This window comes from Lupinus angustifolius, chromosome LG05 (genome assembly GCF_001865875.1).
Source record: "Lupinus angustifolius cultivar Tanjil chromosome LG05, LupAngTanjil_v1.0, whole genome shotgun sequence".
Lineage (NCBI taxonomy): Eukaryota > Viridiplantae > Streptophyta > Magnoliopsida > Fabales > Fabaceae > Lupinus > Lupinus angustifolius.
In genome coordinates this window covers 23,293,141-23,304,958 of record NC_032013.1, presented here as the reverse complement: position 1 = coordinate 23,304,958, position 11,818 = coordinate 23,293,141, and the positions used below count along the sequence as shown (strand labels likewise).

The window sequence follows — 11,818 nt, the reverse complement described above, 5'->3', positions numbered from 1 at the left end:
TAATAAATAGAATAGTCATTTCAGCTTGGATAATTATATTATGTAAACCTCTTAGGTGTTATTTTACTCTTCATAATGCTGTTATTGTTGACAACAAGTTCATAGCTAAGACTTGTAGAACCCAAATAGAAAAATGTATAAGGGAGTCAAAACTATACATGTACAATAAATGAAGTTGCTAATTAGTTCATGGAATAGTTGTCAAAATTGACAGCACTATTCAGCTGGCTAATTTGAAAAACAAAATTGATGCACAGAATGAGGGAATCACCCTTGAATGCTTTAGCTATTTCTATTTATTTGCTTCAATGAATTCTTTGTATTCTCTCTTCATTTTGACTCCTGAAACAGTCCTATAAAATCAGTGCACAACAGTCAGTAAAAAAGTCAGGAAGAATATCCATGGTGATAACTGATAAGCCATTTCATCTGAGATTGCAGTGATAATTTTAGTTGTTCCAATTTCTCATAGATGCCAAAAAGCAACTTAAAAAATGTTTCTTTTGGATTATATAGCAACAAATGTGTCACATGGGCAATTAGCAACCAAGATGTATAGTAGTAACTCCAACAGCATCAGTGCTGTTCAAATACCAATGTGGCGTTGGTCTAGTAGTGTAAGACTCCACTAGATCCCCAAGTATCGAACTAGGCCAAAGGTCAAAGATTTGATTCATGGGAGCGACATTTGTTGGGAGGGGCAGCCACACATCCTGAAAGGGATTAGTTCCTTACTCATAGGGTGAGAGGATACCCTTGGTTATACAAAAAAAAAGTGTTGTTCAAATAAAACCCAATAGCAGTAATTTATGGAAGCAGAAGAACAAAACAGACAATGACAACAAGCACAGTGACAATAAATATGTCTAGACCCATGACATGTGCATGATAATTAAGAGAAATTAAAATAGCATTGGAACTGTAAACAAACTCTTTCATGAACCATATATACAAGTAATGATGATAAATAATGAAATAGAATAAGAGGATGAAAGGTAAAATAAAACCAACCTGATCATCTCCTTGTTTTTAAAAAACTGCACACATGGTGTGCCCATGATTGCAGCTGCTTCTGCTACTTCTGGATCTTCCTCTATATCAATTTCAATATAATGTACATTCTGATCATATTCATCAATTACCTGCCATGCAAGATGTTAAAAAAAGGTTAAAACATTGTTTACTGTTCATTTTATCATTCAAAATAAATGACATTAAAAATGGAAGGTAAAGTAGTCTCATTTATGTTCAACTATTAATTCCTAGTAAGTGCATCTATGTTATGTCCGAAATTTACAAAAAAAAGGTAGCTCGGTGCACGAGCGTCCCACTTAGTGGGATATAGAAATGATAGATGTATGCAACCTATCCCGATGAGTTTAAGGATTATGACATAACTTTCAAGTCCTCATTTTTTCACATACCTTATTAAGAATTGGCTTTAGTGTCCTACATGGACCACAAGTTGGCGCTGTATATAATACACATATAAGCCTTGGACTTTCATGGTACAATTTTCGCAGAGCATACTGTAAAGAGGAAATCACATGAGAAAAAAAACCAAAAAAATATAAATAAAGGGACTGATTGAATATAACAAATGCTAGGACTAGTGGTATTAGCATTATCACATGTTAAGGAACCACATACCTGTCCCTTATGCTTTGTAAGTGAAAGGTCAAAGCCTTCATGAACGTCCCTGTCTGTAAGTTCCTTCTTAACCTCTTCAGTTTTGGGCTGTTACAATGCAAGTAATGAAATTGTAAAGTTGCAACTCATATTGGAATGTTCTGCACAAATCAACTGATTTATTGTGGAGAGATTTCCCTAATATTACTTAGAAATGGTAAAGATGGTGGAATCATGGAAGGGAAGTGAATATGAAGAGAGTAGAGGACAGTGAAGACGGGATTAAGTCATTTGGGTAGAGTGGGGTGGCTTAGAAAGGCATATTGATTCCCTAATTTTTTTCTTTCTCCTTCTAGTGCTACATTTGTCGCTAAATTTTCTATTTCCCATCACTGAATTGGAGCTATGATCCCTGGTTTTCCTACCACACAGTGAATACTTAATACTAGTATTTATCACCTTTCCGTAGGAAAGAACTTGAAGAGCATTAGAGAAGTCACAAGTTACTTCTGAATTGATAGTGTAGCTTACAGGTAAACTAGCACCTGTCAAAACCAATGCAACCATACCCATTATTTTAAGCAATTATACTGACCCACCTAGTGGGATAAAGGCTTGGTTGTTGTTGTTGTTGTTGTATACTGACCTCTCCTACTTTAGAGTTTCATTAGACACGGCACCTGTTTGATCTTTGTTTTTATTTTTTAACACGTACTCCATTAAAAGTTAACTACCAAATAGGTCTTTGTAGAATATGAAACAAGGATCCCAGTATTGTGCTATGGGGTTCGGTGAGATTTACATATACACAGCTTTACTGTCATGAGCTGAAAGGATGTTTTCAAAACCGGACACCCTAAAAACTAGATCAGTAAATCACAAAGTCACAACCTTATCCTCGGACCACGGTCGACCATTTATGAAAATTTAAAATATTAACATGTGTTGGTTTCACTTGGAAATTAAAAACATGGGGCTTTTGCCTATTGATAATGTAAAATAGAGGAGGCCAATTTAACTTTTGAAACTACAGGAGGTATTTAAGTTGTTTTTGTAAACCTCAGGTGGTCAGTGTAATAATAAATAAATAAAAAAGAGAATGGGCGACACACTCATGCTTCTATGTTAATCCGCTATCTAACACTTTTACTGCTAAAATAGGAGGCAATTACTTGTTGAGACAAAAGAAGCCCATGAGATTGGACATATTTAACCAACATTTCATACAGATAAAAAATCTAAGGAACTTTAAGTAGATTTTATGCTTAACTTTGTTATCAAATGATAATTAGATAGACTATGCATTTTATTGTTTATCAAATTTATGGAATACCAAGCTTTTACAACCAATTCTATGTTAAACAATTGCAGCTGCCTCGATTGGAATTATGAGAATAAGAACCTAAAAAATAAAGAAAGATAATGTAATATTTACAACTCAACCCAAACTTCTAAAGTACTATGTACCCAAAGAAAATTACATGCATAAAACACAGTTCTTTGAAGACATATACCTGATGAAACTCTATAAGAAGATTGTTGCTCACAAGATATCTCTCAACTTGCAAAGCAGCAGTGCATCCAGATCCAGCAGCAGTTATAGCTTGCCTCCATTCATGGTCCTATGATAATAAGAAGGAATAAACTCTATATAAGTTCCTACAAGAGGTAATATCAAACAACGTGATATATTAAGAAAATAAACTTCCTGATAGATTTTCGGAGTTACTACACAGGCTCAGAGTTTATATTAAAAGCAACCATAACTAATTTAAGTAGCAAGATGTTAAAAAAAGGTTAAAACATTGTTTACTGTTCATTTTATCATTCAAAATAAATGACATTAAAAATGGAAGGTAAAGTAGTCTCATTTATGTTCAACTATTAATTCCTAGTAAGTGCATCTATGTTATGTCCGAAATTTACAAAAAAAAGGTAGCTCGGTGCACGAGCGTCCCACTTAGTGGGATATAGAAATGATAGATGTATGCAACCTATCCCGATGAGTTTAAGGATTATGACATAACTTTCAAGTCCTCATTTTTTCACATACCTTATTAAGAATTGGCTTTAGTGTCCTACATGGACCACAAGTTGGCGCTGTATATAATACACATATAAGCCTTGGACTTTCATGGTACAATTTTCGCAGAGCATACTGTAAAGAGGAAATCACATGAGAAAAAAAACCAAAAAAATATAAATAAAGGGACTGATTGAATATAACAAATGCTAGGACTAGTGGTATTAGCATTATCACATGTTAAGGAACCACATACCTGTCCCTTATGCTTTGTAAGTGAAAGGTCAAAGCCTTCATGAACGTCCCTGTCTGTAAGTTCCTTCTTAACCTCTTCAGTTTTGGGCTGTTACAATGCAAGTAATGAAATTGTAAAGTTGCAACTCATATTGGAATGTTCTGCACAAATCAACTGATTTATTGTGGAGAGATTTCCCTAATATTACTTAGAAATGGTAAAGATGGTGGAATCATGGAAGGGAAGTGAATATGAAGAGAGTAGAGGACAGTGAAGACGGGATTAAGTCATTTGGGTAGAGTGGGGTGGCTTAGAAAGGCATATTGATTCCCTAATTTTTTTCTTTCTCCTTCTAGTGCTACATTTGTCGCTAAATTTTCTATTTCCCATCACTGAATTGGAGCTATGATCCCTGGTTTTCCTACCACACAGTGAATACTTAATACTAGTATTTATCACCTTTCCGTAGGAAAGAACTTGAAGAGCATTAGAGAAGTCACAAGTTACTTCTGAATTGATAGTGTAGCTTACAGGTAAACTAGCACCTGTCAAAACCAATGCAACCATACCCATTATTTTAAGCAATTATACTGACCCACCTAGTGGGATAAAGGCTTGGTTGTTGTTGTTGTTGTTGTATACTGACCTCTCCTACTTTAGAGTTTCATTAGACACGGCACCTGTTTGATCTTTGTTTTTATTTTTTAACACGTACTCCATTAAAAGTTAACTACCAAATAGGTCTTTGTAGAATATGAAACAAGGATCCCAGTATTGTGCTATGGGGTTCGGTGAGATTTACATATACACAGCTTTACTGTCATGAGCTGAAAGGATGTTTTCAAAACCGGACACCCTAAAAACTAGATCAGTAAATCACAAAGTCACAACCTTATCCTCGGACCACGGTCGACCATTTATGAAAATTTAAAATATTAACATGTGTTGGTTTCACTTGGAAATTAAAAACATGGGGCTTTTGCCTATTGATAATGTAAAATAGAGGAGGCCAATTTAACTTTTGAAACTACAGGAGGTATTTAAGTTGTTTTTGTAAACCTCAGGTGGTCAGTGTAATAATAAATAAATAAAAAAGAGAATGGGCGACACACTCATGCTTCTATGTTAATCCGCTATCTAACACTTTTACTGCTAAAATAGGAGGCAATTACTTGTTGAGACAAAAGAAGCCCATGAGATTGGACATATTTAACCAACATTTCATACAGATAAAAAATCTAAGGAACTTTAAGTAGATTTTATGCTTAACTTTGTTATCAAATGATAATTAGATAGACTATGCATTTTATTGTTTATCAAATTTATGGAATACCAAGCTTTTACAACCAATTCTATGTTAAACAATTGCAGCTGCCTCGATTGGAATTATGAGAATAAGAACCTAAAAAATAAAGAAAGATAATGTAATATTTACAACTCAACCCAAACTTCTAAAGTACTATGTACCCAAAGAAAATTACATGCATAAAACACAGTTCTTTGAAGACATATACCTGATGAAACTCTATAAGAAGATTGTTGCTCACAAGATATCTCTCAACTTGCAAAGCAGCAGTGCATCCAGATCCAGCAGCAGTTATAGCTTGCCTCCATTCATGGTCCTATGATAATAAGAAGGAATAAACTCTATATAAGTTCCTACAAGAGGTAATATCAAACAACGTGATATATTAAGAAAATAAACTTCCTGATAGATTTTCGGAGTTACTACACAGGCTCAGAGTTTATATTAAAAGCAACCATAACTAATTTAAGTAGGGAAAAAGTCAAACTTTTGCCTCTTACAATGATGGTTCAAAGTTAATATTATCACGAAACTATTTCATCTGTACCTTAGACTTCTTTCCATCATGGCATTCAAAGAATACTAAATGAGAGGAGCGGAGAAACAAATTACTGTTAAAAATGGCATATTGCATACTAGCACGAACTTGCCAAATTATTTCCTTTTCTTTTTCAACTTAATTTTACATTTATGTTAGCCAATATAAATCTGCTGGAAGCCTGGAACAATAAAAACTATATCAGGTTACCTGTACATCTCCAGCAGCAAATACACCTTCGACTGAAGTTTTTGCAGTACCATCCTCAACTAGTATGTAGCCAGTGTTGTCAAGCTCAACTTGGCCTTCCAAAAGTTGGCTATTTGGTGAATGACCTATGCCATAAAATAGCCCTTTTACATCAAGCACAGATTCCTCCCGGGTATCAACGTTTCGAATTAAAATGCCAGACATCTGTCCTTTTGTATTGCTCACGATATCCAAGACCTCTGTATTGAAGTGCACGGTGACATTGGGATTGTTATACACTCTGAAACATTCGTGATAATCAACCTGTTAAACAAACATTCAGGGAGTTGAAAACTCACATACCAAATGTTTATTAGTGTATAATTCACCACAATAAAAAATCCCAAGAGAAACTCCAGATTATAATAGATTAACAAGGAAGAAAATAAATAATGAAACATAATATTAACTTCTTTTTTCTGTAATACAAAATGTAAGACATGTCAAGCAATCCTTACACAGTATTAATGTCCTTCAACATATAGCTACCATTTATTTGATAAATTTTTTTTTTACACAAATAGAATGTCCAGCAAATTCACTGCATTCTGACAGTTAAAAAATATTCATCAGTCATCACCAATCTACTGCATTCTGACAGTAAAAAAAGGGAACCAGCAAAATTATATAATAGGAAAAAAAGGTAGCATAACGTCTACAAAAGTATGAGGTGACAAATGAAAGGACATGTTAAGGATAATGATAAGAATATAAATGTTCAACAATGGAAAACCTAGCAACTTTTCATGAGTACAAAATATTGATCAACCAAAATTTGTTCAAAAATCTAACTATCCATAATAAAAGTAATTTAGGGCGACAGAGACCGGAGAGGAATAAACAGGAATGCATATTCAAGTGTATAGGATCCAGGTAGTTATGTTATTAGAAACCGAGTGAAAGACAAATGAGCTTCAAAATATTTAGGACCTCAAGGAGAACTCTAATTTATAAGTTATATTAACAATATCGGATAAAGTTCACTGCATACATGAACATGCATTGCAAACTTAGCAGTGACTTAAGAACAACGAAGTAACGAGAATAAAGAATTTGGAAATATTAATCTGACCCACCTATCTTGCATAGCTCTAGAAGCTCTTAGTTCATCCCGACGTACAAGTAAGTGAACATGACGAGCATATTTAGTCAAGTATAATGCTTCCTCTGTAGCTGTATCCCCACCTCCAACGACAGCAAGAACTTGACCCTTAAAGAGAGGTGATGCTCCATCACAAATTGCACAAGCACTAATTCCTCGGCTCCAAAATTCATCTTCCCGGGGTAGTCTAAGTCTTTTTGCAGTAGCTCCAGTGGCATATATGATACTATGGCACTTAACCTGAACATGAATATAATCAAGAACACCTAATATAACTACAACAACTCTTCTTTGAAAGAAACACAATTGGAAAGATATTAACCAAGTAAATTGATCACAATGTATGTATCTCAGAATTAAAATGGAATGGCAATCATTTCAACAGGTATTCCACAATTTCAACTTCAGTGACTCACATTACGACCAGGATACTCAATTAATTGATGTTTAAATAAAAGTTGTTACCACATTTGTGACAAACAAATTGCAGTATTTCAACTCCATAAAAGATGAGCACAATAGCAGATTCAGAGAACCCGTTAAGTTAGAAGATACAATCTTGAGGAATAAGAGATATCAATAATCAATGCAATCATGGAGTTGTAAAAATCCACTTGCAGCTAGCAAATATATCACCTTACGATCAGTACTTTGGACAGTGAAGGGACTGCTTTTCACATCGATAGCTTCAACATCTTCTTGATACAATTCAGCTCCCCAACGTTCAGCTTGCCGTCGCATCCTATATAGGTAGAAAACGTGGAAACCCCAAGATCCTTATGTGAACAAATTACAAAAGAACACGACTGATAAGAAGTTTTTTCTATAGTCTGTTTTAAAAACCTGTCCATCAGGTCGGGTCCGGTTATCCCATCTGGAAATCCTGGAAAATTCTCCACTTCTGTGGTAGTCATCAACTGTCCCCCAGGGACACCACCGACTTGATACCCTTCAAACACTACAGGTTTCAAATTGGCACGTGCAGCATATATTGCTGCTGTATATCCTGCAGGGCCTGACCCTACTATTACCAAATTCTCAACACCATCTCCTACGATAACAAAAAAAAGCCAACGTCAATTTTGCTTTACCTATATACACCAAATTGTAAAATTAAAATTCAAAAGGTAAGACTAATAACAAAAATTACATCAAAACAAAAAGTACCAAGTCTAACAAAAAGTAAGACCTCTGCACAAGTGTGTTACTAGAACAACATGGACAACACTCCACTAACACTAGCTTGTGAATAAAATGAACAAGTAAAGGTGTATCAAAGGGCAATGCCATAACATTTTTATTGGAGAAGCCAAAGTAGAGTAAATTACATGTAAAAATTTGATTTTTAAAATACTTTGATATGATTAGAGTCAACCCAATTGGTTAAGCTACGAAACATGAAGTATGAACTCTCGGGTTAAAACTCCCGGACTATTACATCGAGGTCATGAGTTCAAATCCTAGACACAGTCTCGAGGATAATCTGGAGCCTCGTGTTCTGTGCCGCCCTTTATGGGACAAATTCCTTGAACTAGTTCTTACTTTCATCATATAAGTGAAAATGGGAAATTGAAGTAAGAAAGAAGAAAAAACAATGCATGTGAAGAAGTGTGAGCTGACCTGAATTGGAGGGAGAATCAATGGAAGAGGCTCGAACTCTGAGGTTGAGGTTAAGGAGAGAGGGACGAGTCGGAAGCGAGTTGGAATTGAAGGAGATAGAAGTGACTCGGCGAGTTGGGAAGGGACCGAGTCCGAGACCGAGTCCGAGACCGAGTCCTATCGTCGTAGCAGCCATTGGTTTGGTTCTTTGTTTCAGGACCATACAATGTAATTGGGAACTCACTACTGATCACTTCTTCAAAATTCCCTTTTTTAATTATTACTTTATTTTTAAAAAATTAAATCATTAAATACTTCTTTCACAATTTCTTCATAACAAAATTAACTTTTCTTACTAAATCCTCTTCATCAATTAAAAGTGTATTACTATAGTAGTGTAAGATCCATTACCAAAAAGATTAAAATGTCAAGATTTTAATTTATATAAATAATACCTAAATATTATTCATTGGTTTTCTTGTTCAAAAGGTAAGAGAATTTTCTTGATAATACACATAAAAAATCCTCTTAATCACATAAAGTAAAATATATCGTAAACTAATTATTAATAAATGAGTATGACTTTGTGAAACATTACTTATGAGTATCATAATTTGTAAAATGTATTGGATGATATATCATTTCTTTAAAGTAAAAAATGTGTAGTTTGATCATTTCACTTTATTTCTCATTGCCCCACCTTTCTAGCACGTGGCTGTGTGCTTCTTCATCACCCTTACCTCTTTTTATTTTAATAATAACTCCAAAATAAATGGGAATTAACACCTACTTCATTTTTATCTCCTCCAATAATTTATAATATTTAGATATATGTAGAATCTAAGTTTAATAATTAATGTAATGGTTATAATTTAAGTTAAATATGGTTTAAACCGAGCCTCTTTATATATAATTAAAATAGGTCCAAGGCAGCCATTATTGTACAATTTTCTCTCTACAATTTTTGTTTTTGTTGATAAATGACCATTATTATATTAATTTACACGCCCATCACCATTGCTTATAATAGGATTGTTTCATATTAGAAAAAGATTGCAGAGCCTATGTTAAAATACTATATACTATATACACATTTTTTTAGTACTATCAAGAGTATCACTCACCTTTTTGGATAAGGAATTAATCTCTTTCGAAGTTCGTGGATGCCCCTCCCAACAAATTTCACTCAGGAATTAAACCCTCGACTTTGGGGATCCAGTGAAATCTTACACTACTAAACCAATACATTGTTAGTATAGTATATAATCATTTGAGTACATATATTTTATGCTTCTAGAATATCCTTCCGTCATATAAATGAAATTTTTTTTTTGGGTAAGGTCAAAATTAAAATATGTATTTGAGCATATACATATATGAACACACAGAATGAAGGATCAACCGAAGACAACGTGATATATAATAGATATAATCATCTTTTGAGTAGGTGTGACTCAAATATATAAAACAAAATATTAATGTCATTCACAATAGGGGAAATATATATTTTTAAAATCAAGAAGGCATTTATTTTTGGTTTATATAAAGAAGGCAATTAACAAAAGGCAAATTACAAAACATATTTTTGCAATAATTATTATTTTCCCTTTTGAAATTTTTTTCTTTCCCTTTCTGGGATACAAGACAAAACCCAACTACACCTAGATAATAAAACAACTTTTTTAGAATGAGTAGATCGCAATATCGAAAATAATTTTTCTACCCAAACATTGCCTTAAAATCAATTTGTTATATAGAAGTTTTTATATTGACATCTAATTATGTATTTGTCACATTATATAATCATTTGGCCACCAAAATTTAAAATATGTGGACTCGATTTTGGTTTATTGTCATCAGCTTTTTTCCTTACTCAGAACTCTATTTCAAAACCTACCTTATATAAATGAATATGCTCTAATTTACAATAGTAGGAATCGAGTTTCTATTAAAAATGTAGGAATTAAGACTCAACGTGTAAGACATTAAAAATGAATCAAACCCCAACAACTATATACTCTCTTCCCTTAAAAATGGTCTATAAAAAAGTTTCTACTGTCATAAAGTAGGGTAAATAGTGAGACAACCCTCTTTCAGGATTGTAGAACATAAACACCTATACACCTTTTGAAGGTAGCAAGTTCTCTCTGATTCAAACCAAAGTTTCAGAAATTCTCATGTTCATGTTGCTAATGTTATCATTCTACCTCCCAAGCCTTTATTCCATAATACTTCATCATATACTATTCTAACATTTTTTTCTAACTTCACACACCCTAAAAACTTGGGCCCCAATGTGTTTGCAATCATTGCTCTTCACATAACTAAATTATGGCTCATTATATAGTCCTCCTTATTGAATAAGGGAGCATTATATTCCAACCTATGACAATTAATCATCTATGTTTCTTGTTCTTTTCATTTGTTGATATTGGCATTCTAATACTTAGATATCTGTAAATAAGTACATTATCATGCACTTCTTTTAATGGAACAAGAATGCCCAAGTTGCTAAAGCAGAGTATGATTCAAAGTTGCAATCAACAATGAACAAAAAGAAGGGCCTTAGTCCCACAATTCTCTCATTGAGAATCAATTTACAACTCAATGGCACTATAAATCCTCGACTCTCCAATATATACATGGCCTTAGTTGTGCATAGATTACAGAAATGTTATATACTTTTCTAACACACTGCAACTACAGCAATAGCGATATGTGAAAGAAAAAGATGAAAAGAGGACATATCATGATTTTGCTGCAAAATGGTTAAATATAGTCTCCAAAGTTGACTGGCTAATGCTGTATTCCGCAATCCCTAATCTATTTCTGCAAAAAGAATTTGGAAGAGTTTAGTTACTTTTTGTTAAACAAGACCAAGGAAAATAGATAACAGATACTTGTTCTATACCTGTTCCCTTCAAGAACTCCAAAAACATCTGCCAGGGACAAATCTTCATCATATGGTAACTGCAGTAAACAAGCTACTAATTACTATATGCCATGTCAGATCAAGCCCAGAATACATACATGTTCTATGAATGGCAGAACAAAGTGAAGATTAACGGAACTGGTGACTAACTATGACAGAACATTACTTTGTTTGTCCATAAGATTGGAATTCGACAAAGATTTAT

The 11,818-nt window shown here is 33.7% G+C and overlaps 2 protein-coding genes across 3 annotated transcripts in view; both read right to left on the bottom strand.

Moving 5' to 3' along the window:
- On the bottom strand, positions 19–8,960 carry LOC109348215 (thioredoxin reductase NTRC). Its single transcript, XM_019588511.1, has 10 exons — positions 8,703–8,960; positions 7,926–8,133; positions 7,719–7,824; positions 7,057–7,322; positions 5,942–6,221; positions 5,402–5,509; positions 3,909–3,995; positions 3,683–3,787; positions 1,012–1,142; positions 19–353 (listed from the first exon to the last, which is right to left on the bottom strand). Exons 1-10 carry the CDS (start codon positions 8,902–8,904, stop codon positions 293–295), a joined length of 1,554 nt encoding a protein of 517 aa, XP_019444056.1. The 5' UTR covers positions 8,905–8,960; the 3' UTR covers positions 19–292.
- The window catches only part of LOC109348211 (ABC transporter A family member 1), a 34,527-nt gene continuing 33,937 nt past the window's right edge, over positions 11,229–11,818 (bottom strand). For both annotated transcript variants that reach the window (XM_019588507.1, XM_019588508.1), the window contains 2 exons: positions 11,593–11,651; positions 11,229–11,510 (listed from right to left, as the gene is read on the bottom strand). In XM_019588507.1, coding sequence (XP_019444052.1) covers positions 11,429–11,510; positions 11,593–11,651 — 141 coding nt within the window. In that variant the 3' untranslated portion in view covers positions 11,229–11,428. The remainder of the gene's footprint in view (positions 11,511–11,592; positions 11,652–11,818) is intronic.

Bases quoted from the DNA above. Each gene is read 5' to 3' on its own strand.
- LOC109348215 (XM_019588511.1), bottom strand. From the start codon at position 8,904: ATGGTCCTGAAACAAAGAACCAAACCAATGGCTGCTACGACGATAGGA. The intron at 8,134-8,702 runs GTCAGCTCACAC...TTGTTATCGTAG, and splicing joins TGATTCTCCCTCCAATTCAG to GAGATGGTGTTGAGAATTTG. The intron at 5,510-5,941 runs GTAACCTGATAT...TTATTATCATAG, and splicing joins TTGCTGCTGGAGATGTACAG to GACCATGAATGGAGGCAAGC.